At 40.6% G+C, this 27,079-nt stretch overlaps 1 protein-coding gene across 2 annotated transcripts in view; it reads left to right on the forward strand.

Moving 5' to 3' along the window:
* Nucleotides 1–27,079, forward strand: part of KALRN (kalirin RhoGEF kinase) — a 512,316-nt gene that overhangs the window by 342,466 nt on the left and 142,771 nt on the right. For both annotated transcript variants that reach the window (XM_027679018.1, XM_027679019.1), the window contains exons 17-29: nucleotides 788–907; nucleotides 3,568–3,786; nucleotides 6,669–6,818; nucleotides 7,761–7,875; nucleotides 10,466–10,581; nucleotides 11,171–11,293; nucleotides 13,677–13,859; nucleotides 14,926–15,044; nucleotides 16,262–16,328; nucleotides 17,187–17,296; nucleotides 19,501–19,570; nucleotides 21,254–21,343; nucleotides 26,202–26,294. In XM_027679018.1, the coding sequence (XP_027534819.1) occupies nucleotides 788–907; nucleotides 3,568–3,786; nucleotides 6,669–6,818; nucleotides 7,761–7,875; nucleotides 10,466–10,581; nucleotides 11,171–11,293; nucleotides 13,677–13,859; nucleotides 14,926–15,044; nucleotides 16,262–16,328; nucleotides 17,187–17,296; nucleotides 19,501–19,570; nucleotides 21,254–21,343; nucleotides 26,202–26,294 (1,575 nt within the window). The remainder of the gene's footprint in view (nucleotides 1–787; nucleotides 908–3,567; nucleotides 3,787–6,668; nucleotides 6,819–7,760; nucleotides 7,876–10,465; nucleotides 10,582–11,170; nucleotides 11,294–13,676; nucleotides 13,860–14,925; nucleotides 15,045–16,261; nucleotides 16,329–17,186; nucleotides 17,297–19,500; nucleotides 19,571–21,253; nucleotides 21,344–26,201; nucleotides 26,295–27,079) is intronic.

A 27,079-nucleotide genomic window follows, 5' to 3' on the forward strand; every position in this document is an offset into this window, starting at 1 on the left:
TTGAGACAACACAGAAAAGAACTTGCACATGTGTTCTGGGTGCTAATTTCCCAAACATGTATCTTAAAATGGCAGAAAATGCTGCTGCTTAAATGCATGAGTACAAGCTTGATAGATTAATTATGTATATTTAGGATTTGATTCTGAAGTCATTACAGCATGGTTTGCATGTCTACAAATAATCTGAACATCTCTGAAGTAAAGCCTCTTGATTAAATACAAAATGCAGGACCCGATATTTATTCCTAGCTCTGCATGCAGGTGGAAACTCCATCTGCATCTTAACTCTATGCTAGATGAAACCAACTGTGTCTTCTTCACTCTCACCCCTAAGCTCTGACTTTTGTGTGAAAGAAATACAGACGAGGGGAGCAGAAAGGTGTTGCAACATCTATGATGCCAGTTGGAAATTTGAAAAAGAGAGAGATAGCTTTGTTTAAATTCAAATCTCCCTCATTATGATTTGTGGTTTTGCTGTGGGGTATTTGAGGGGAGCATTCACTTTTGTGATCAAACCTTGGAAATGAGTGCCCTTTGCTATCCAAATATCCATGTAAATACTTTCGAAGTTTAATTCTTCAGGCAATAACTTCTTCAATAAGATCTTTGCCATGTAAAAACGTATGTCATTCTTATCCTAGGATTTCTTTCTGCTCATAGATTCAACATGAGACCACAGTGGGCAAAGCACATTGTTGTTCAGCCAGCCTCAAGCATTTTCTGATCTGTGACTACATAAACCTTAGTACTGAAGCAACCTTTCCATAAGCATATCCTTTCTTTACAGGTGCTTGGCTGGATCAGGAATGGGGAATCAATGCTGAATGCAAGCCTTGTCAACGCGAGCTCCCTCTCTGAAGCTGAGCAGCTCCAGCGAGAGCATGAGCAGTTTCAGCTGGCCATAGAGGTAACACCAGGGAGTTAACTTTGTTTCTCCTTCCCAGGTGAACATCATATAAAAGGTTATCTCTTGAGCATCGATCATTGCTTGCTTGAAGGAAGGGGAGGAATAAAAACTTTAGAATATCAACTTATATCAAACTGATAATGTAGCCAGAGGCTAATAGTGAAATAATTATTTATCACCTGCAGCTAATTTTTCTGCTGTCAGATATCAGCCTTTCCATTCATGAAAATAACACTCACACATCTCCTGGTAATTTCTTTGATAACAAAATAACATTAAAATTCATAAAGTGATCTGAAATGGGAAAAGTTTGTGAAGTCAGTTTCTTCCCACCACAGTTTGCAGGTCATTTCACAGCATTCATTTATGAATATCTTTGTTACTGAATAATGCTCTCACACGATCTTTTTCATTCAGCTCTTCTTTTGTGGACAGCAGAAAAGAAATTCATTCAAACTCTCATCCTCAAATAACTTTGACAAAGAGGCAAGAGAGGCAATTTTTAAGAATTGCCTGCTAAACTGCTTTTGCCCCTTCTTGCTCTGGAGTAACAACACATCTTTGACCTGGCCCTTGAAAACTGGTTGTGAGCCAACCCATTTGCCTCACTTACAGGGCCAGGACTTGGCAGGAGGGATAACACCTGATTTGAGCTGCTTTCCTTTGAATGAGAAAGTAGTGGAGGGCTAAGGACTCCCCTGAGTAGGGAACTACAAGATTTATAGTTAAGCTCAGTACTTCATGTATCTCTGTCATTACAAACAAACCCTACACTCACAGGGTGTGCTCACTTCCGCTGCTAGAAAGAGGTTCCACTGCTTTCTCCCATTCCTGTTTAACAAGGTGTATGTGCTTCCCAGATTATGTTAATTGTTAGCTGCTTACAGAGCAAAGAACAAGCTGCAGAATCCCTATATATTTGAAAACTAAGCCAAACTTTAAACTAGGAAACTATGGAAATTCGAAGAGATGCCTGACTGTGTGAGGGGGACAGGGGGAAGAAGGAGGGGGGAATGTCTCCTGGTAAACTTGGAATAAGTCAATATACATCCTAGTATTGCTAGTAAGTATAGAGTTTAAATCTTAGCTAATGATCTGTTTGGATCCAGCTCCACTCACAGTAAGGAAGGAGTAGCTGCTGCAGTTCCTAAAGGAAAAGGAAGAAGTTTTCTGTCAATTCTGTGTGAGCTGGCTGGTACCAAGCTGTGCTGACCACATCTTGGCAGCCACCACCAGACAGCAGCGGGGAACAAGACACCCACTGGCTGAGTTATCACAGCTTGCTGCCATCGGGGAAGTGCTTGTACTTGGTGGTAAATGCAAATCACAGAGGGAGAAGAGGGTTACACCACAGTAAGGGGAAAATCAGTTTTCGAAGGGAGAAAACACTAGATTAAATATTTAAAATCTTTAAAGCTCAACATGGGGAAGAGATCAGCAAAGCACACACGGCAGTCTGTTCTCTAAAGGCATTCTAGATGTGGAATTGATTTTAAGTTGAAATCCTTTAAAGTCTATTTAAAACAAGTATTACAATTCTAACATCAGTAAAGCAGCTGGATATTAAATTTAACCAGTTGTTCTTGAACATCTTCCTAAGTGTTTCTGCCAAGTATTAATGCTTACTTTTTTGCTAATAGCTTTCTCTACATTGCAGTATTCATCAGTGTATTACTAGATGATTTCAAGCTTCTTTCCAGGTTCAAGGACTAGATCATAAAAGTATCACATGAGAATTTGTCAGTGGCAGTTACAAATGGGATGTAGCACAGAGGAGTCTTTGAGAGATTTTAGAGCTTCTGTTCAGAAGATTAAAATGAAATATTGGACTAAACTATGTCTGAACACAATTACTCAGGAGGCTTCGAAGGGATTGGGGCTATGTTACCTTCAGCGGGCCACAGAGGGAAGTGTAGCCACCACTTGGTAATTCTGAGAGGAGCTGATATGGGCTGTGGAATAGGGCAGTCAGGAATTCAGTCCTACCTGTAAAGTGGCCACTGAATATATTTGGAAACGGTGGAGAAAATGGTTTGACCCTCCCCAGTTCTGACCTTAAGGGTAGCACAGTCTAGTCTCTAATGTGAGTGAACTGACTTTCAGAAATGTATCTTTGTGATATAGTTAATGCACGTTAGTAAGACAACTTCATATCTTCTGGGGTTGATGTTTTGTATCCTGTGGACAGGACAATTACACACACAAGTAAAGCTGCTGCTGCCAGGTAAATTGCCTGGCAACAGTCAAATTAAGGTGATTAGGCCCATAGTTTGCCAACTCGTTAGAGTTCACTTTTGGACCTGCAGATTGTGTGGGATGCAATCAGCACTGAGGCTGGGTGAGAGCTCAGCACAACAGCTGCCTGCTCTGGGGTGCCAAAATGGACCCACCAGGAACCCCGCCCCAGGTTGCCCAAAAAGCAGTAGCTGATCAGTGGAGCTAACCCATTTTAGCAGTGCTTATGTGTTCCAAGCTCTAATATTAGTGTTGCAAATGTGTGTGAATAATTGAAACTAAAATGCTTTGCAGAAAGTAACTTAACTGAAGGTAACTCTCTGAAAATATTTCACTCTCTCGCATCTCCATGCTCACGCCTCACCTCACCTTTCTACCATACATCTGGCACATCTGTACGACCTCTTTCCTCCCCTCATACACAGTCCCTCTTTCATGCCACTTCCTTACAGAAGACACACCAGAGTGCCCTGCAGGTCCAGCAGAAAGCTGAAGTGTTGCTCCAGGCTGGACATTACGATGCCGATGCTATCAGAGAGTGTGCTGAGAAGGTGGCCCTGCACTGGCAGCAGCTGATGCTGAAGATGGAGGACAGGCTCAAACTTGTCAATGCCTCAGTGGCCTTCTATAAAACCTCTGAGCAGGTGAGCAGTGTTGTATCTGGGCCATAGCAAACCTATATCTGAACTAGTCTAAATTCTTTCTTTGGGAAGTATTGTAACAAAAAAAAAACAAACAAAGCACAACCCCTCAGGAAAAAAAACCCCACAATAAAAAAAGGGCAAGCAAAGAAAACATGGACAAAAGAAGAGCAGCAAGTGGTTTGTAATAACTTTCATCTTAAAATTTTCAGTGAAGCAATGTAATTCTTGAAGTTGTTTCTTTGGAGTTTTTTTCTAATTTTTTTCCACTTTCAAACAACAATAATTTTTGAAATCTCACCATTTTTGTTTAAAGTTCTCATGATATCAGACTTAATTTTGAGGAATATAAATCTGCTTTTACTTGAGAACTGCTTGCAGTGTATCAATTGTTACTTTGTGAGCAGTACTAGCCAGTGTTTTCACTAGTAGTTAAACACCACCATGCTGAAAAAGGTGCCAAGATACAAAGGGATTTCTCTTAAATCCACCTGCAACACAGATAATTCCAGCAGTAAGCCATTGTATGTTAACATAACTCTGTTAACAGTATGTTAACATTCCAGGTGTTAATGAATTCTAAAACACCTTCCAGTTGGCTGCTGGTATGGTGGGATTATTCATCCCTTGCACAAAGAGGTGCCATTTCTACTGTAGTCAGTGAGAATTAGTGCCTCAGTGTGGCTACTCAAATAGCCTTGCCTGATATAATTCACTGCAGTCAGGCAGTTGGTGTTAGCACGGACCTTGCAGGAACCTGTGGTTTCACACAAAGGGCAGCAGTGATTGCCATGACATTTTCTGTTGTTATTATCATCACACAGTTAGTTCCTCAATTAGAGAACTGGACTTGATGAGATTTTTAACACAACTAAATATGTTATTAGGGAAAGAGCTTGTTTTTCCTTAACATCGAGGCTGTTGATGATCCTTGGGCCACTTTTTGGTGTCATTTGTGTAATGCATTTTTAAGATTAAGATGAATTAATTCCTTATAATGAATGTCTTTCGCTCTGAAGAGTTTCAAACAGATTTACAGTCCCTGATGAATTCAAGATCAAAATGAATTACTGCTGATGGAGCTTTGTGAGAAACGAAAACCATTGAGGGATTCATTAAAGCGTTAGGCAGTTAAATGTGCTGGCCAAAACATGCATAGCCAGTAATTTATCAATTCAGTCTCTCTTCCTGTTTCCAAGTCATAGACAAACATACACTGCAGTGCCCACCAGTTCATTCATAAGTTGTGTCTATTCAGCAAATGTTTAGAGCAAAGATTGTTCAGTCCTTAAATGCTCATGAACTCACTGCTGCAAGTACTCTGTCATCCTCTCTTGAGCTGCACAAGTGATCTACAGTCCTTAGGGGTCTGCTCCCTGACTGGATGACAATGGATTGAATGATTTACTGGATCCTGAATTCTCTGAGTATCTAGAAAAAACAGCTAAAAGGGTGGAGAGGCTGTCACATCCAGCTGAACTTTTTCACGCCTGTCTTCCCCAAGCATATTATGTTCTTGATGTAAGTGGTGAAGCCCTGGCTTTCAAATAGCCCAGTTTCTCTCTGACTTCATTGACAGCCCACTTTACATTCACAGAGAGAGGATATTTATACGTGCAGGGATGATTCTTTACGGAAAGGTGTGGATCCCAGGCAGTCCATTTACTTTCATTAAGTCACCAAAGTCCAGTAGAATGTCAAGGTTTCCAAGAAGTAAAATGCAAATGCTTTTCTGTGCCTAAATAACACAAGGGGTACTTGCTCTCCAAAAAATGTTTGAGAGTGAATGCTGTTTTGTGTCCAAGCAAGATGATTTCAGATTGCCAAATGCATAACATCCTTGCATAATGCATAGTGCACAAGCCTGGCAGCAGGATCAGTTGATCATTTCACCTTAACTCACCAGTTTTAAAATGGACTTTGATGTTTTCTGGATGGGTGGGTGATGCTGGACTCCAGACTGTGCTCTTAATCATGTGGGGCCATCTGAATTAAAACTGTGTTCATATGAAAGTTGCAGGAGTAAGCAAAAAAAGGATGAACATGGTTAGCTGGATCTGTAGCTATAACTGACTGGATCTTGAGTCATCTCAGCAGGGGACTGTGTAGGAAGAGCCCTCTGGGAAAGAAGGGGAAAGTTCCAAATGTTCTGGAAAACTTCTGCAGTTTTTCCAGTACCTCCATGAGCCACAGAGAGTATTTTCAGGATCCGCAGCACAAAAGACTCAGCTTTGTCTGACGCCATTGCATAATTTCCAGGATGTGTTGGTCTATTTACCTCATTCCTACTATTCTACCAACATAGAAGATACATTTGTGAGCCCTGTAGAGTGGAACATCTGCATCCACCTAGGCTGTGACACTGATTTAATATTTATTGGTTTCAATCAGTCTTTACAAAAGCTGCATAGGGAGCAACTACCATGCAGGCAAACAGAATTAATTCCAGCTTCAGGAAAGTATTTAAGCATGTGTTTTTCTTTAAGTGTGTGCTAAGTCCCTTGACTTAGGTAGGATTTAAACACATCCAGAGCATTCTTCTATAATAAGGATTGTTTCCTGAAGGATCCGTTGGGTCTGGACTGATCCCTGCCTTCATTCAACCTTTGTACTTCCCCCCCATTATCCATTAGAAGAGAAGAATGATTTATCAGCAGCCTTAAAGCAGATAAATTTTATCCCAAACAGTAGAGATCCCTATGGGTAAGAAGAACTGCTAGATCATTCTGTCCAGGGCCTGTTTTATACCCAGGTATCCCCAGGCTGTGGCCCATTAGCACAAAACATTTAGATTTGAAATGTCATTGGTCATAGACTTTTACTGAACATGCTCCTCCTGTTTAGATTGTAGATAACTGAATTGCTGTGCTCTGGGTGTGTTTCAGGTCTGCAGTGTATTAGAGAGTTTGGAGCAAGAATACAGACGGGATGAAGACTGGTGTGGAGGTCGAGATAAACTTGGACCAGCAGCTGAGATAGACCATGTCATCCCTCTGATCAGCAAACATCTGGAACAGAAGGAGGCTTTTCTCAAGGTCTTGTTTTAGTTCTTTAATAAATCAGGAAAACTCTTCATTAAGTAGACAGTTTAGAGCAGTGTTAGAGCAGGTAAGTTTGAGAGGAGGTTCTGAAGTGTAATTCCAGTTCAGCTACTGGCTGCCTGTATAAATCCCAGGCCAGTTTTACTTTGTTATAGCAGGGGTAATAAGCATTATCATCAATGCATATTTCAGAGAGATGTCACCAGGACTATTTAGGTGGTATTTGCATTGCACCTGCAAAATGCTTGTTGTTGTGCTGGTTCAAAGTTAGAATTCTCAAAATTGCATTATAAGTGACAGCTATTACACATTATTTTGGTGTTGGCTTATACAAACCATCCAGTATTTCAAATTGTGTCCTCCAAGCCAATAACTGAAGAACTAATAACAACTGAAGCAATTGTGTCTCTGCAAGGCAGCACTAGGATGGAGACAGAGATTTCTTCCTGTTTTTCAAGTGCTGCTTTGTAAGAACTGTGTAGCTCACAGGCTGACAAGTGAACTGTCAGCCAGCCTTTCACCGTCCACTGAAACTGATACACAGCATGAAACTACGCTTGCTGTCCAGGCTTAAGAAATTATGCCTCTAGATTGTACATTTTTTGAAAAAATTAGTACTTTTCTTGAGAGATGGGTTAGGTTTGGTTAGACTGAAAATGTGTGAGATACCAGTTCTTTACAACCAGTTGTTTTATTATTGTCATTAATTCCCTTAATGTATAAAATGAGCCATTATATTGAAAATTACTTATGTTCTAATACATTTATGAGGCTGTTAGTTTATTAGCTGAGTTTATTGACTCTTAGCTGAAGGTCTCATCCTCCCAGATGAAAGAGAACTTCTCCCTGCAAAATAAGCAGAGAACTCCCTTGGGTGCCTTTTGCTTTCTTTGCTCATCCTTACTGATTCTTTTTGGTGGGGGCTGTTTTTCTTAGGCCTGTACACTGGCACGAAGGAACGCTGAGGTATTCCTGAAGTACATCCACAGGAACAATGTCAGCATGCCCGGAGTAGCAAGCCATACCAGAGGGCCTGAGCAACAAGTGAAAGGTTGGTGCACTGGTGCAGTGACAGCACTGAAGGTTTTGTTTGCTTCCCCCTCTGCTGTCTGCTCATCCCGAAATCTGTGCACATGCTGAGGAGGCACCCTAAGTTTTGCCATGTACCATCACTAAATGATGCCTGTACCTGACACCTTTAGAAGGGATCCCTCCTGTGCCAGGTGGGATTTCTTACACAGAACTGGCTGCTGCAGGTGGTAATGGGGGAAAAAGGAAAGGTGTCTGAAGCACAGGCTTCTCTTGTCAGAAGAGTCTGTGGAAGGGACACTGCACCAGCCCCCATCATGCAGGTTGTTAGCTGAGATCATCAGACAGTATTTTGCCTCAATATCTAAAAATGCATAAACAAATAAGCATATATCAAATACATGGTCTGGATGCATCCTGTTGCTGCTGAGCACTGGAAAATAATGAACCCCAAACTTGTTTGTCTGTAGGATGGATCTGCCATTATTTTGTCCCTGGAATTCTGTTTGATGTCCTACTACATCTAACAATCACCAGCAAAAGTACCCACCTGCACTTATTTTCCTTTGGTCAAAAAATCAGCATTTACAATCAGATGATACATCTGAAATATCTGAAATTCTTCTATTCTTCTGTTTAATAAATCAGTTGTTAATCTGTGGCAAGAAATGCTGTGAGGTAGAGATAGGAATGAACGAAATAATTCTGCAGAAATAAAGCATTTTTTATATTATTCCTGGCTTCCTTAGAAGCTGCAGAAAGCTACAGGTTAAAAGCAGTGCAGTCATTATATACGTGGAAGGGATAGGAACTTTGGTTATAAACAGAAGATGAAATAAGTGCTACTGAAGAGGTTATTTTCCTTTCTCTCAATACCAGTCCTTCAATGTCAAGATGACGTTGTTCAACTTTCACCCACTGCTGTGTCAAATGCTTGGCATTGTTATGGACATTTGTTCCTTACAGTTGAAAATCATGGGAAAGCTAATCAAGCCCTGACTCAGCAAGACCTTAAATGTGCACCTGATATAAGTTTGTGAGTGTTCCTCGTTGAGCTTGTTTGAAATGATTCACTTATGTCAAAATCAGCTTGTATACCAGTCCCTTTCTAAGCCAAATACGTAGTTCTTGTGCCTGGTGACTCTATCCACAGAAAATGTTTGAAGTGGACACTTCAGTTCAGAATAAAAGCATCATCTATTAGGATATTTATTGTGCTTCCAATGCAAAGTTATTAATACAGAGTCAAAATAAATTTTATTCAGAATAAACTTTTGATGCAGAGACCTAATCTAGAGCACCTACAACAAGCTCCAAGTTGCCTTTGTCACTCAGATCAAGTTCTCAATGTTCTCAGCAGGGACTAGGCTAGGTTTTGCAATTAACTTCAGTATTACAAATTTTTTAACCATAGTCAGTGTCACACTTGCACATGGGGAGGGATACCTCCAAATCTGTTTGCCGCCTGTGTTGATACAGCAGGAAATATAAATATATTCAGAAAGGTCTTAGGGTGGGAGAGGTTAATAAGAGGTGCTGTAAATGACCCTGAGTCACTGTAAGGGGTTGAGAACCTGCCTCAGTGTGTGAATAGACCGGAGTGCAGATCCTGTCTGGGCTGTCTGTACCCGAGTCCCCTCTGGGGGCTGCTCTGCTGTGGGGCAGAGGCAGGGGCTGCCTCACCTGAGCTCGACCCACAGCCATGGATGACACATGACTCAGCTCAGTTTAAATAGAAAAACTCCAGTTTAACTAAGGTTTGTGTTAGCCATATAGTGTAAATCTCTTGCACACTCTCCATGTTGTCTTTTTGGTTAAACTCATGGTACTTTTTCAAAAGTTAAATGACACCGATTTATCAAGTTGATACAGTCTGTCTGTGCCCTTCTGAAGGGATTTTGAAGGAGAACATGTGTCCTAGACTCAAAGGAGTAGCAGGTCTCCTGCAAATCTCCTCCTAAATCTGAGTGTCTGTCCCATCCCCACCACACAGAAAGCAGTTCAGAGGATCAATGTCAGACCTCAGCCCAAAAATACGGCCCAGGAGTAGCTGTATGGGGAGCACATGGAGGGTCTCCAGGCAGCACAGCTGTAAAGAAATCTTACCACTAGGGGCTCAGGTCTGAATTAAATTCAGTCATGACCAGAGCTCTAATGGCAGAATAGGCTTTGGTGCCAAGTGCTGGGTAGCCTCTGGCCAGAGCAACAGATGAAGCAGTAAAAGAACAACTTCTCCTATATCAACTGGTACCTGAGTCCTGAAATAAGTAACAGAAGAGAACAAAAGGACTAGAAATCATATAACCTGCTGTATTTACTGGAGTAAATCCCAAACTCTATCCTAGCATCTTTTCCTTTACCAGATAATCCTGCAAATTATACTTTCTTTTTGGTGGTTTTATGAGTGTGTGATTTGTTTGGTTTGTTGTTGGTGGTTTGGTTTTAAAGCAGCCCCTTTGAATCAATGCTTGTTTTTAAGAAGTACCATATTGGGCACTCTTGCTCTTGGGAATGTGGTCCAGGCAGAGTGATTAAATTCAGCTTTTTATGGCTTATTTCTATATGCACTCAAAGAATCACTAGTCATGCAGATGTTTTCCTTTGCCCTACAGCCATTCTGAGCGAGCTATTGCAGAGGGAAAACCGGGTCCTTCACTTCTGGACCCTGAAGAAGCGGCGATTAGATCAGTGCCAACAATATGTTGTCTTTGAGCGCAGTGCCAAGCAGGTAGTGTAAAAACCCCACTTCGCCTTTCTCTCCTGGCAGTGTGTAAATATGTCCTGTATCTATGCACTGCCTCTGTGTGGGGTTCCTGTTGCAATCTCAAGTTGTATTTAAACATATTTAAACACTATAACTTTTGAAAACATGACAAATAGAGATTTTTTTAAAATACAACTAAAGATAATACCAAAACTCAACAACAAAACTCAGTATTTTTGATACCTCAGATTAGTTTCTGTATTTGTTCATTTTTTTTTGAAAATAAATATAAAAGCAAACTTGTTTTATGGAGCTATTACTGAATGAGAAAACTATCTGTGTGAAGATTTATCTGTATACAGGTAGAATTCCCTACACTCCTTTTTGTCCTAGAAAACATAGAGTATCTTCATGTATCCTCTCCCACCTGCTTTCATTACTTTTTTCTTTATGCATGATCCTAGAAAGTATTTTAGTATACACAGTATTAAGTCCCAATGGGTTTGCTATCCTTTATTTGGCAGGTTTGGGGTTTTTTTTGCCAGAGCATTAGTTCTTGAAATACAAAGACTATTTGTTTTGTTTTTCCTTTGGTTGTTTTTGATGTTCACAGGCCTTAGACTGGATCCAAGAAACAGGCGAATATTACCTCTCTACTCACAACTCCACAGGGGAATCAGCAGAAGAAACTCAGGAACTCCTGAAGGAATATGGGGAATTCAGAATACCTGCCAAGGTAAACAGTGATTTTAATCTAATTATGCCATCTACTTCAGTCTGTACTTATGGTTCTGTTTCAATGCCTCAAATCTCTAGTAATATTCTCTTGATTTTATATTTGCCTTCTAACATTCCCAGCCCAGAAGATAAACATCTTTTGAGAACTGTGATCTTTCATTTTTAGTAAGACACAGACATAAAACGGAGTTTTTTTCCACCTTGGTCAGTACTGGTTACAGAGAATTTTTATTCTGACCATAAGGAAGAGAAAGTTCATTTGTATACAGAGAAACCTAATGAGACATACCCTAATTCCATCATCAGACAATCATTCCAGAATGGTATAAAGTACATAATTGTTCTGAACACATTCAAGGTCATGTTGGATTCCTGGCCTCTTTCTTCTGTCATTAGGACTACAATTTGCTTCACTAATTCCAGCTGTGTTGATCACAGATGATCATTTATCTCATTAGAAATAATCTGCTGATCCCAACAAAGTACTTTAAATAGATGAGTTTTAAAACTCTGGGGTGAACATTTTTGAATAGAAAACTGCATTACCAAGAATCTATTCATTTATATGGAGCAATTCTGGGAAATCTGGTGGGGTTTACAGAGGAATGGTGATTGGATCTGCTTCAGGCAAATTAATTCAAACCATAGTTAATTCGCAGACAGTGAATCCACAGGGGTATTAACAGTCACTGATAAGGATGTAAGTTGCAAAGTCAGACTGCAGGAAGACCATGGCTTTGGTATTATGTAGCTGCATTTCACTGTGTTCTGAAATTGATCTTCTGTAATCCTTAAATTCCTCATTAGGCTGTCCATGCTTCCATGGGTTTGATTCACAGGCTTTGTGGTGTTCTTGTCTCCTTCTTTTCGCTTAGATTGCATGTTTCTGAAAGTGTTAGACTACTAGCAGTGGATGAAAGTTAATTTTATCAGACAGGACATGTACGACACTCTTTTAACTACTTCTGAACTATAACCACCCATAATTAGTCCACCTGAAATTATATTCCAGTTCATAATTTCCATAATTTAATTTTTATCAGAATAATCCACATTCATCATGAAGTTTCCAAACTATTTCAGCTCTTGACTTAGCCTCAGATTGATTTTTATACCTTGTTCCTATTAACCATTACTGGCTGTTCCTTACAGTGACACATCTAGTCTTGCTCCCTAGGGCTGTCATAAATCACTTTCCTACTGCTGACCTAGGACGTTTTCACTGCCACGTGCAATCTGGTAAATGCATGTCATTCCCAGACTGATGTTATACTCAAATTAAGCTGTAACTGAAAGCCTTCCTGATCCAAATAACTTTCTGGCCAAACCAATTATCTGGAATGCAAAAACACCAGTACCTTTTGGGAATGAAACACACTTAATATATGACAGGAAATCAGATTTTTACATCTCCATACCTACTCTTGCTTAGATACTCAGTTTGTTAGGATGACCTCTGATTCAGCTGTTAATTTATTATGGTGGTGAAATTTCTTGAATTTAGTTTTGAGTTTGAAATCTGCTAGATATTTTTGGTGTGACATGCATTTGTGGCCAAATCACTGATGACAAGTACCTGACAGCATATCTTGCTTTAGGCATGGTGGAAAGTCCTCCCCATCTGAAAAGAAATTTGCCAGTACCTCACTTCCTGGGATAGACTTGGAATTGGAGCTAAAGTTTATAACTAGGTTCCTTGTGCCAGTTTTGCACAAAGTTCCTCAACATGGAAAACCATCGTAACTATGGGACATTCAGAGCATAATTGGAATAGAAAAGACCTCTGGAAGGTTTGGGGGCTCAATGTATCTTTTGGAGTTCAGGCCTCTTTTAGTTGGTAATGTTCTAACTGGAACTAAAATACTGATGGAGGCTTTTACAGTAGACCATGAATTTGGATTTAAATTCTGTTTGGTTTTGAAACAGAGTAGTACTGACTCAAAATCACTTCCCGGGCTAATAAGTGTATTAATGACCTGCCTACACAAGTCTGCAGAACGACCCAGGTATAGACTCAGAGTAATTTGGTGTATTTTATGAGACATGATTTTTTAATCCTGTCTTCTGCTCCAAGGGTGACAAAAATATAAGCTTTTGGTTATGGGAAGGAGGCATGTCTAACTTCCAGCATGTTTTCCTTCTGTCTGTGTGTGCATGGTTTCAAAATCTTGACTTTTTCTATCTTCTGCAGCTTCACAAGTGTCCTTATAAAAATGTCTTTAAGTTTTACTGGGCAAAGTTTTAAGTGTCTGATTCTGTATAAGATGAAGCACAGACACCCTTTAATGATGTATAAAAAAATTGTGAGCTGCTTTTGATTGCTGTGTAAATTAAAAGCAAAGGAAATAATTCAACATAATCAAGGACCTTCTTTTGGGCAGCAAACAAAGGAGAAAGTGAAGCTCCTCATCCAGCTGGCTGACAGCTTTGTAGAAAAAGGACATATACACGCCACTGAAATTAGGAAGTGGGTCACTACTGTTGACAAACGCTACCGGGACTTCTCTCTCAGGATGGGGAAATACCGCTACTCCCTGGAAAAAGCCCTTGGAATCAATACAGAGGTACAGTAAGACCATGTCCTGCTGGGGTTTTATACCAAAGCTGAAAGTCACAGGGGAAGGTGAATGCTATGGTATGAATGCTGCAGGTTTTTGTGTTTAGAAACACTTAAAGCTCAGCCAGCCTACCCAGCCAAGCTCAGAACTGCTCCTGAAGAGAAAACTTCTTGCTGTGGCAGATCAATGATATGAAGAGTAGGCAGATGGAGATCAGAAAGACTTTCTAAACAAATGTTTGCACTATTTTCCAGGACACCATAACAGTTCTTGGGAAGGAGGGAGAAGCACATTATTTGAGTAAAAGTCTATGTTAATTTTAGTATAAACCATAAATCCTGATCCCGCACCATTATTTTGAGTTAAACTCAAATTTTGCCTGTAAGTTTCCATTCTCTCATCCTTTAACTAACATAAAAATTTGATCCTCAGCCTCACCTCTGAGCTATTTTAGGTGACACAGAGCACACAAGAGAAACAAAAAATAGAACCTCTTGCTGTTCCCTGCCCACAGTATTAAGGGGGAGTGCCAGAAGCAGAAACACTTAAAAACATTTCAGAAAACGATTCTTCAAAATTAAGTATCAGAAAGAGGAATAAATTCCCTCACACTCTCAGATGCTTTAAATGTATTGTTCCTTGTAGGGTCTGTGGTTTACACAGAGTTACTAACCACAGCCTGGAAAGGTATTTTCATGGTAAATGACCACTGAAAGTTGGGATTGTCTCTGCAAGATTCTCTGCTTTATCAGGCTACTATTTAGGAAGTCCCACACGAGGCAACTAATTTAGATATGAAAGAGTAAGGTAAAATTTAGACATTTTTCATCAATACCTATTCCTAGATAGGAGTAACAGTGAAGACTACAGTGAATATCATAGCTGACATTTTTAAGATGTCTTTCTCACCTTCTTCTCCTTCTCGTGGTAGTTCTACTTCTCTCGGAGTTTCCTTCTTTTTGAGATGATCTTACTTTTGCCCCTTCTTACCCATTTGATCTCGTGAACATGCTGCACTTTGCTCAACAATAAGATTGCAATGAATTTAAAATCTGTATTTTTTTTTTCCTAGGATAACAAAGACCTAGAACTAGATATTATTCCGGCAAGTCTTTCAGACCGGGAGGTAAAGCTGAGAGATGCAAATCATGAAGTCAATGAAGAAAAAAGGAAGTCGGCCAGAAAGAAAGAGTATGTCCCAAATGCTCACAGCCTGCCATGGCACATTATCTGATAAAGAGTGATTCTACAATATTTGCATGACCAGAACTGACAGACAGTCCTGTAATTCCTTCCAGTTGCAGAGCTATTGAGATAACTCTGCAGATGGAGGGTGAAAGTTGTTACTTGTAGGATAGAGAATTTCAGAAGATACACATTGAATTTCTTTTGGGTTTAATCAGTAGTTACTTTTGGAAAGGGAAAGCAGTGAGTCAAGCACTTGGATTAACCCTGATATCTTTCTGGCTTTATGTGAAAAGTAAAATGAACAGGAAAAAATAAAAACATCTTTAGATATCTAAGTATTATTTTAACTTCAGTGACGACTAGAGGAGTTAACAGGGTTTCAGTGACACTTGAAGTTTAGGTTCAAATTTCAGTCAGTATAGAACTGAGAGACCTGGAAATAGTTCATACTAGAGATAATACTTGAAGAATGGTTGTACTTAAATCTAAAAACAATGTATTTTCGCAGCATTTTGTCTTGATTTTTGTGTAAGACTATTTGGAAAGTATTTGTATGTGTAGTCCTTCTCAGCCCTCTGAAATTGCCACTACGGTGCATAACTTTGATAAGAAACCTTTTCTGCTTTAGGAAATGTCATTACTCTTGGTCTGCCTGGAGCATATTTTCAAAACATTGGGCATTTCAACTTTGAGGTGCCCAGCCTCAGGCACTACAGATGCCATTGATGGGTTTTCCAGCATTTGGATTTTTTCTGGTCATATACCAAGCTCTTGAAGACCCTTCAAAGTAGTGGTGTCTCCCAAAATCCATCTGTATTGCCACTGAAGGTCAAGTTTTAGGGTGGCTGACCACTGGCTGTCAGCAAAGGTGCAAGTGTTTTTGGTGAATCTCAAGTCCTTACTCCTGGGGAAAAAAAAAAATTTTGAGAATCAGTTGGTTATTAAGGATGGGCACATAGACAGTAAATCCCAACTTGGGGCTGCAGAAATACAACTTAATAAGATTTTATGCAGAAAAGATATTTAGAAAATAAAAGCCCTGCAAGAGACTGGGATATGAAGTGGTTTTCTAGTCATGGAGCTGAAAGGTGCAAAGTAAGGCAGCTGAAGGTCTAGGGTGGAAATGCCTGTATTTACTAAGACAACAGGAGGATGTTTTTCTGTTCACTGTACAAATGCTTGTAATGCCCCAAACACCTAAAATACTTTATTTTTTTCAGATTCATTATGGCTGAGCTGCTTCAGACAGAAAAAGCTTATGTCAGGGATTTACATGAATGTTTAGAGGTAAGTTACAGCCCGAGATATTCCCCAGTATTCCCTGGGAGCACGTGTTTCCTTTGCAGTGGTGATGTTCACTTTACTGCACAGGCTGATCTTGGCAGGGCTCTATGTGAAGGTACCATATTGGTGGTTTGCTGCAGAGCCATGTCCTGCTGGGGGTGGGAGCTGGGTGGGCAGCAGTGGGAGCTTGTCTCCCGCTGGTAGGACCGTGCCCTGTTCTCTCCAGTCTTGGCTGTGTCTGCACCTCCACGGACACCTGAGTGTGCCTCGATTGGCCAAGCTTGTTGGTTTATTTTTTTTTTTGTGGATTCATGGAGCATTTTTGTAAGAATTCAAATCTATTCCTTTGAATACTCTCATGCTAGAGGAAGATCCAGATTTGCACAGTCAAATACCTGGCCTAGCTGTACAGCAGGGTGTTCCTGAAAGGATCAGTGATATTCAGGGCAACAAAAAGAGTGTATTTCAGTGAAATCTGTCAGATTTCAGTGAAATCTTTCAGCTTTCTTATTCCTGCAGTCAGAAAGAGATTTTTATGTATCTAAGGATCCTAAAGTGGCAAATCTGGCTTATCTTTCAGCTGTTTCTACCTGCAGTATTTGGACACCATCAGGTGGACAGCAAAGACTAGTGTTGTTGACTTGTTTCTGCTTTTTCCTCAGAAAACTTCTAAGTGTCAGCACTTTGAATTTCTCTGGAGACCTTTCTGTAACACTGGAAACTTTGGGTTTTCTTAGCTTGTTTGTTTAATCTCAAAGTACATGGTACCCTTGTCAGACTGTGCCCTTGGCAATAAACCAGGGAGATCCATTTTTTTCACTGCATTTATTCACAAAACTAAGAATTTCTGGTGCCTTCCAGACTTACCTTTGGGAAATGACAAGTGGAGTGGAAGAAATACCAGCTGGGATCCTCAATAAAGAACACATCATCTTTGGCAATATTCAGGAGATATATGACTTTCATAACAAGTAGGTTTTCCTAACAGTTCTGTTAATATTTAATGACTAAGGAAACCAAAGGCACGTATAGGCACCTGTGTATCTCTCTGGTGTCTGCAGAGAACACCTACAGTACAATGCACACAGGAGTGTAAAGTAATTCATCCAGATTTGTAAAATAATGTTTGATTTCTTGTTTTGTTTCTTTTACAAAAATGATTTGCAACTTAGTTTAAACTTCGCCTTCAGCTGATTAACAATATTAAAGTCATAGGATACCAATGCTTTGCCATCCTATACATGCTTTCCATCTCACAGCACTAGATCTAGTCTGGACTCTTGCCCGTCAAAATATGATCCTGGAAAACACGAAGGGCAAAAAATGGAATTGATGGCATGAGCTGGGTTAATAAGTAGCTTTCCTGCTACTTCTTGGAGACTTTCTGTATTTAATCTGTAACTAACAGTACTCCATTTTATTAAGATAAGACTGCATACCACATCAGCTTAGAGGGCATTGTTTCCATGCTATAATGTGAATGCAACTGCAGTTATAAACTTAACATTTAGGGGTGCTGAATCCCACAAGTTCAATCTGAATTCCAAATCTGTCTTCAGGTTACATGTCAAAATGTAAATGGTTTTGAAAACAAATCAGAAAATCCTTCCCTGGTCAAGTTCTGGGAGACTTTAAGTGCTTCAGCCAGACAAATGTACTATCACATACACATAAATATGGTGCAAGCAGCTTCAAAGCATATGAGGAGAGCAGATTCAAACTACATATTGCATTAAAACTGACTTCCAGCCCCAAAAAATTGCCCTGTCATAGAGGCAAATAGTCTCCTTCCATTTAAAACTATGTTAGGATCACCCAATTGCCAGCCCACTTGCCCTCACTCTGTGGTGCTATATTTTTGTTTTGATGACCCTGACTGATGCCATCAGATTGCTCTCCTTTTTGACTTTCCCCTGTTCCCAGCTGCCATCCCTTCAACCCTCAGTCATGCCCCACAGCTCCTCGCTGCCATCATTTCTCCTTTCTCTGACCCCTCCTCCTCCAGTCTGCTGCTTCTGCATAATCCTTTTTCCTCTAAAACTTGTAGCAATACTAAAATAAATTTACCCTCTGTCACCTCCACCAGTGTCCTCCACAGCCTTCTCCTTTGGCTGGTGATGTTAAAGCATCCTCCAGACTGATTCAGAATCCATGTCCAAAGAAGGGCAACAAAGCTGGTGAAGGGTGCAGAAAACATGTCTTAGGAGGAGCAGCTGAAGAAACTGGGGTTGTTTATTCTGAAGGAGAGGAGACTCAGGGGGGACCTCATTGTTCTCTACAACTACCTGAGAGGAGGTTGTAGGAAGGTGGGGGTCGATCTCTTCTGCTGTATCTCAAGTGAAAGGATGAGAGAAAATGGCCTTAAGTTGTGCCAGGGGAAGTTCAGGTGAGGCATTAGGGAAAAAAAAAATCACTGAATGAGACGTCAGGCTTTGAAATAAGTTGCCAAGGGAGATGGTGGAGTCGCCATGTCTGGAAGTGTTCAAGAGGTGTCTGGATGTGGCACTTGGGGATATGGCTTAGGGGTGATTATGGTGCTGCTGGGTCAATGGTCAGACTGGATGATCTTGAAAGTCTCTTCCAATCCTGATGATTTTGTCAGCTGGGGAAACAGCATATTCAGTTGCTTCTTCTTCTGCAACCTCTGTTTCACATTTCTCTTTCCACCCAGGCATTGGACAGGGCTCTGTCTGCAAACAGAGATGTCACTTGTGGTACAAGTTGTTGGGAGAAAGTTGATTAAAAAATTTGTATTTTGGGAGTTTACTACTTACCTATGAAATGTTGAGTTTTTTCGAATTGTTGTCCTTTGTCCAGTGTGCTGAGTTCAGTGATGTACAGCTGGCAGCCTTGGGCTTCTCTTTTTGTTCTTCCTCTGAACCACTACACAACAACTCTTTGAAGATTCATGTTCTTGATTATCACTTTGCAGTCTTGGACACACTGACTCTCTACTAGGGATTGCCATCTTTTCCTTTCTAGAGGAGTCAGGCATGACTGTACTCAAAACCAAAGCATACCTTGGCAAGAGACACTTTTTGCACTGGCAGGATGCTTGATTAGCCTCATAATCAAGATACAACTATTGATCATTAGTACTGATTAACTCATTGGTCATTCTGCATCTCCTGGGTATTTGAGTGTAACTAATTATATTGGTGTCTTCCTCTTTCAGCATTTTTTTAAAAGAGCTAGAGAAATATGAACAACTGCCTGAGGACGTGGGCCACTGCTTCGTCACCTGGGTAATGAGGCTGCTTCTTCTCATTATTTATTCACATTAATTCCTCCAGCATAGATGGAAACAAGCTGGGAATAGATGCAAGGGTTATGTCCTTGGTGATATGTGAGATGGGGGGCTAGTCTGGAACTACAACTGCTTTGTCCTTCTCCTGTCTCTGGGTGAAAGGTTCCTCCCATAACTCTTCTCCTGAATAGTGTGAAGGCTTTCAGAGCCTCTCTCCTTGTCCTGCACTGACCAGCACAGCTTCTGCCTCTGCTGGTTTCTGTTTAACAGGAATTGATCAAACCAAACCTGTGTTTAGGGGTTACATTCATTTCCCTGTGAAAGGCCCTGGGAGGACAGACATTAAAAATCCTAATATACCTTCCCTAAAGAATTTTAGTCATGCCAAGAGAACTTTACAAAGGCATGAATAACATATTTTATCAATGTTTTTCTCCAGAAATTAGCGTCAAATTTCTGAGCCACCGTGCTCTCTCATTCTATTACGCAATGCCAGGATGATTTCCAATAGGACTTTGAAATCTTGATGCTAAGAATCTCTGCGGGTGTAGGAAGCTCTGGGAATTGGCTACAGTGATTTATCTGTATGAAAGCTATTCTCTTTTCAAAATATTTACCAGTCAAGCCAGCCATCTTCGTGTTTACTCTGATGGTTTTATTCATATTTCAAAGCTAGGAGTTAGTGTTTTAAGAGTAATGATGGAATAATTTCACTTATCAAAAAACTGAGCATGTTTGGATGATTTCAAATGGGCTTTTAATTTAGAAACATGTCACAAGTATTGATTAAATGGATTCAGAAATATTGTTTACAAAGAAGAGGTTACATATTTAGGAAAAATGGATGCATTTATATATAAAATGTGCATCATTCTGTGCAAAATCTTCATGGTACTTTTAAGACACTACAGCGTCATCTCAGCAATAGTGAATGTCCAGAGCTGTGTGTATGGTTACAGACAGACATACAAAGCTGCTTGCCCAATTTCATGGTCCTGTTGTTTAGATACCTGGAATAAAAAAATGCAATAGTAGGAAAAGGAAGCCATCCTCCTCTTTTATTTGCCTGCCTCTTCTTGAGACCAGAGTACAGCAATATGAGGTGGGAGTGCACAATTGCTTTTTATTTCCTCTTAAAAGTAAATAAATTAGGAAATAAAATGCAAAACACTCCTAGCACAACATAAAATTTGAGCCACTTAAGTATGAGCCAAGGTAGGAAAGGCAAGTCTAGGCCAGGTGTCACAATTTTCAAGTAAATAATGTTGGGTCAAGCTAGTTTAAGCCAGATGAGTCTCTTGCCCAGAGTTGCTACACTGGCTTTATCTTCAAGTAGGTGATAGAGTCAGCACTTCATGGTTTTGAGACCTGCAGACTCTTGGATACAATCTGTGTAACATCATTAGAGCTCTTAGAAATTACTTTATATCTGGATTAAAATTTTAGGCTTTCTCTCTGTGATACTTGTTAAAGAAAGCCTCTCATAGCCCTCAGAACTGCTCAGGTAAGGTATGAACTTTAAAATCTTCTGTTCTTAATTTACAATTCTTGTGTTCCTTGATGGGGAGTGGGTGTGTGGGAGGGTGTTGTTGCCTTTATTTATCCTGGTAAGCCTTAATAAAAGACTGCGGGAACAGAGAAATAGCTTATCTTGCTTTTCCCTTGATGTTTGTTTTCACAGGCAGATAAATTTCAGATGTATGTCACCTACTGCAAAAACAAGCCTGACTCCAGCCAGCTCATCCTGGAACATGCAGGGACTTTCTTTGATGTAAGCAGCCATTGCCATTTTCCTTCCACACACCTACTGCAGCTGAAACACCTCCTTTATATCTGAGCAATGGGTTCATTTCTGTGCCTTGGCATTTGGGGTTTTCATTCCACTGCAAATATCACATGCTGTGAAAACTGAGAGGCTGCGGTATGATGTCTGATCTTCATCAGTGTGGCAAGGTGTTTTGAATGGAGACACACATTCTTATGAGAACTTTTATGCATTTTTCAGACCAAATCCTTTCTAAAAATCTGGTTTAGATGTACTCTGTATTTCTGGGTTTAGTGGTAAGGCAGATTCTATTAAGTTTTATGATCTGAAATCCCTCAGTCCAAAATAAGATCCTGTCCTGTTCAGCAAATTTTACCCAGCCTATTACAGATTTGCTTCATCATGCTGGTAAGAAACTCCATTGACTGCAATTAGACTATGTTCCTAACAAGCACTACACCTGGTGAGAAACATTTTTAGGCTCCAATCCCAATTTTGTAGGCTGAGAAAATTGTTAAAGTTTTTGAGTACATTTAAACTAAGCTCTTCCTCTTATTTTTGGAACCTCATCCATTCTGCCATATTTGTCTGCTACCTTATAGTTTTAATTAGTTGCCTCTCTGAAAAAAAAACAGGTCCTAAGACCTCTCTCCCAAAGCACTGAAAATCTGTTTGCAAATGTAACCACTCAGCAGGATCCAAGCTGTGATGTGGTTGGCAGCTCACAGAAATCAGCTCCTCTGGGGGTTGTATGTGCCAGTGGTTGTAGCATTTCAATCACACTCGACAATGAAAGGTCTCAAATGAGCCAGAAAAAAAGTTATGAACAACTTTTTCGTTTGCCTTGGTTTTTGCCTTGTTACCAAATGGTCCAAAAGTAGAATGAAACCGAAAGGAATTTTCCAGAAGGTGGCGCTTGAGCCTGTTGAATGGTTTATACTGGTCGGTGACTCGTGGACGGTTGTGAGCTGCCCTAGGTGTCCGTCAGTGCTGTTTGCACAGGTTAAAACTGTTTTCTCTGCTAAGCTTTTCCACTCCAGCTCTCTATATGGGCTGGAAACCTCACTGATGTTGCTTAGTAGTGAATATTCCTGTGTCAGCATCTGCTGTTTTGCAAGGGGAGATGTTTGCTTTTCACTGGTGCTGGCTATGCCCAGTGATGCCTGTGCAAAAAGAGAAAGATGACTATCCCCCCCCAAAATCCCCAAGGAGTCACCCAATCTGAGTGACTAAAGTAATGCAAAGTACCTGTAGATCCTTCTTATCTTGATCTTGGAGAGGCAGTGTTTCAGTAACAGCACAGGACTGTCTGGTACAAGGAATACAGAGGAAATGGCTGATTCTTTTGTTCCAGGCAGAACTTGGAATTTCCCAAAACACCTGATGATGAGAGTGAGTTATTTTGAATAACACCCTTAGTAAGAAGTTTGCTTGAAGATCAGACCCTTCAAATTGCATAAACTGTCATAGAAAGACACCTTTGAGTTGAAAACAAGCAGTCCCAGTAACCTGCTTGAACCATGGAAAACTTGCAGCTTCAGGGCTCACTGCAAGGATTAGCTAATTAGGAGAAGGAGCAAAGATAAGTGACATATCTTATTGGAAACCATGAACTACTAGTGTTGCTATGAGAGACGGGATGTTCTAAGGGTATAAGTGAAGCCATGTATGTAGTTAAAAGCAGTTTCTTTTACTAGACCAGCTGAGACAGGTGGAAAACTATGCATTAACTTTCAATTATGAAACTTGCCTAGTTTATCTTTAATGAAGGATAAAGACTACTATCTTCCCTCCCTACAGATCATGCTCTGTTTATAAAATTCAGAAGTTGTTGGTATGGTTATATGAGCTGAAAATTGCATAAGGAATGAAACTAATGTGCTTATTCTGATATATCTGCAGTAACATTAATTTGGTTCTTTTGCTTTTTGTCTTTGTCTTGTTCATTATCTGAGAATTTCTTAAAACTTTATTCAACCGTTTCAAAGATAAATGATACCTACCATGTTTAGCAATTTTTAATATTTGTAATACTATAAACTTCAGGTTGGCAAGGTATTTTTTTTATTGCCAACATATGTTAGCTCTCGAGTTGGTGGAAATCAGCATGTTATTGAGGGGATCAAGTTGTGATTTTAGTGTCTGTTATTTGAGCAAGCTTTGGTCCTCGGGAAGAGTTTGGTTCAGTCACCTACATGCTTCTGCTATTTTAAACATTTTTTTCTTTAAATCTTGGAAAAGATGATATTCAAGAAGCTGCAGGGCACTTTTGACTTGCATGACCAGCATGGAACATGGTAAAGCTCCTTGACTTTGGTAGCACTGCAGAGCATTGTGTTTATGCATAGGTGGTGGTTCTTGAACAGTTTCTCCACTGATCTGGAGTGTCCCTTAGGAAATGAGCAGAAGCACAACCAGGGTCTCAGCTTCTGCTTACTAATATTTTTTCTGAAATTGCTCATCAGATTTGTGTCATGCATCACAAAACCTAAATGTCTTATGAGAGTTTTAGTGCTGAAACAGTCTACTTAGCAAGTCTTTGGTCTGTACATCCAGTTCAGGATGCAGTTTGTCCTCCTACCAACCAACTGTACACAATTAGATGACATCTAAATTTGTGAATCTCTTTAGACATTTGATACAAAATCTAGGCACTTAGTCACTACTTCATGGCAATTTCGGCAGTCTTGATGGTATGACATTATATTTAAGTATTCCTGTCTCAGTGTTGTCCATCCAAGGACTTCTGAGGGTCCTGTGCTGCCCTACGCAGAGGATATTTTTGGTGCTTGTCTGGGATTCTGTCATTGCCTCAAGACTACACGTTGATCCTGCTCTACAGCTCATCTGCTTTGCAATACTCAAGTGCTAGCACACAATGCCTGTCAGATATCTTCATTTTTTCCAGGCTTTTGGGACACTTTACCACCCGAGGAACAACTAAAATTGTGTCTGGTGGTGAGCCATGGTGATGGACTATAACGTGAGCCAAGCTTGCTTTAAACAAGAAGTAGGGCAAAGTAGAGAGCACAGAGCCTGTGGTCAGCTTGCTTCTGAAACCTGGCAGCTGCTGCAAAGTTCAGACACCTCTGTGCTCCCTGTCCCCAGAGGTGTGTGAGACATGTCTGCACTGCTGGGCTCTACCCTGCACAGACCTTTCTCACTTCCATCTCCACCCACAGTAAGTCCAGATCTCTCCAGCTGTTACAAAGCCAACCCAAGACACACTCCAGCAGGCTGCCTTCTTACTCCCACTTCAGGGACCAGAGGGAGGAGCTGCAGGGAGAGTGTCCCTTCCCAGCATTGTACTTGTCTGACTGCCATGTAGCAGTGCTGTTGCTACAGCAGGGACAAATATCACTCCACCAACCCACTGTGTCTCCACACAGTCTGACCAGGGACCATCCTGACAGAGCAAGGAATGCCCAAAGGGGAGGCATCTTACTGAGACATACCCTGCTGTTCAGAGAGCTGTCAGGAAGGAGTAGTGCGAAATTGGTTACTTGGATCCTACAAAAACAAGTGTACTTTGCCAGCTCCAGGAAGTTCACAGACGTGGCTGAGGTCTTGCTGGCTCCTGCAGTTACAAATTGAGTCCTGGCCATGTGCTCTGCAGGCTCAGTTCCTGTGTGAAGCCAGCCATGACTCAGCTTCATGCAAACTCCATTAACCCCAAACAGAGCCCCTTCCCTTTTGGGTCTTGTTCATGGCACCAGAGATATTTTTTTAAAAAACTCGCCTAGTTAAAAAAAAAAGGCACATGGTGTGAAAAGTGAGTATTTTTGCATCCCATCATACAGATAAACATTGGGGCTAAAAAGAAGCAGTAACCTTCCTCGTACTCAGCAGAAAATCAGACTGTATACAGAAAGAAAATCTCTGTTCTTGGCAGCTCTTTCCCCTTCCTTTTCTGTAACTTGTTCCCTTTACAGTCTCAAATTTACCCTTCCGCATCTGGAGATGTCCCATTCCCCTTCCTCATCTGCTCCCTTAGGAACTGTGGATTTCCTGATGTCCAGGAGCAAGGGGAGGTATGCCCAGGGCTCGGTGGAGACAGAAGGGTTTCCAACCTGTTCTATTTCAGCAGAAAATCTGCCTTTGTAGGGAATGAGTTTGAGGTCTTTTAGATGGCTAAATATGTGCATTAGGGTGCTGTAGGATTTTCAGGAGCTCCTAACTCGCCCTGGAACCTGTTGGAGGGAGGCAGCTGGGCCCTTTGCAGACCTCACCAAGTGCCTGTCTGTAATGTCTGCAGAAATTCATGAGCACATCACACTGATCAACCCAGACATTTTGGTTGAGGTTCAGATGGCGAAACAGAAGTATTCAGTGCTGTCACAGGTATCATAAAGGTATCTCCTGGGACCCAGGTGCCACCTCAGAATAGGTCTGTCAGCACTGTGTCAGACCTGTTACTCACATGGGGATATTTCAGCTACCCCAGGGCTCTCAGATGGTACTAGATGACTATGTTTAGACAGCTAAATTACACCCTACGCATGCAATTTAATTTAATGTCACTTCATTTTAATTGCATGTTAAGACTCTGCTTTCAGCCTTCCTAGCTAGGGGAAACCAGATGACATGACAGGTAAGTTATATTTAAATCGAAGCCGGTGCAGTTTTATTCAGCAGAGCCTTAGCTTGACTTGCAGAGGGACCCTGCAGTTTAAGTGGCCTTAGGGGGACTCTGCAGATTATTGCCAGCCTCTGAAACCACACTTTAAGCATGGGAGCTTAAAGAAAGTTAAAAAAACTAAATGTAGAAATGCAGGGATCCAGAGCTAAAATTAGTTATGGGTGGTTCTGTCTGGCAGGGGGTTAATAGTTTTCCATGACTGACTGCTGTTTTTATCTCTTCTAGGAAATTCAGCAAAGACATGGTCTGGCCAACTCCATCTCTTCTTATTTAATCAAGCCTGTCCAGAGGATCACAAAATATCAACTCCTACTGAAGGTACCTTAGTGAGCTGCACAAATCAGCACATGCAGAGCAGTTCACAGGTGTAATGAGTTACCTTGTGCTTAAGGGAGCTGCTTCATGACCCCTAAGCAGCTGCTGCTGAGCTGCTACTCCTACTTCCCAGGCCTGGGCATGACAACAAAGTGTGAAATCAGGTTGTCTGTTTTAAAGGAAAAGACTTGTACAAAGAAAGAAAAACCAAACCAAAACCAAACAAACCAGTAAAAAACCTTTTCAGCTGGCTTTCATTTTTGTTTCTTTTGCATCCAAGTGGATTTCATCCTCAAAAGCAACAAATGGGAAAGGAAAGTTGAAGGGATGACAGAACTGTTTATTTTGCTTCTTGCCAAGTTTGTGATGTAGTATTTTGATTAAAGGCTTCAATGATGGTAGCAATGAATTTTGGGAAATTTCACTGACTCTTGACCGAGACTCCTTCATTGGCATTGAATTCTGTTTGAGAGCTAACGTGTTCGTGTTTAAAAAATCAGTGAAAAGTTCCAAGGACTTCCAAGTGAAACATTAATATTTCCTATTTAAAAAAAAGCAAACTTTGTTGTTTTTTGTAAATTGGTTACAGGTTTTTCTATCTTGTGCATAAGTTAATTTTAGATCTAACTTAACCAGCCATTTTTCACTTCAAACTAGTAAGCCAGAGAAGAAAAAATTCTGTGGGTTAAGGGAAAAAATAAATTCTGTCTTTGAAAACCTAGGACCAGATATGATACTTCTCTTTAAAGCTTCCTGTGTATATACCAAAGGAGTGATATGCTGTACTA

This window comes from Neopelma chrysocephalum, unplaced genomic scaffold (genome assembly GCF_003984885.1).
Source record: "Neopelma chrysocephalum unplaced genomic scaffold, ASM398488v2 Primary Assembly neopelma1_44, whole genome shotgun sequence".
NCBI classification, from domain to species: domain Eukaryota; kingdom Metazoa; phylum Chordata; class Aves; order Passeriformes; family Pipridae; genus Neopelma; species Neopelma chrysocephalum.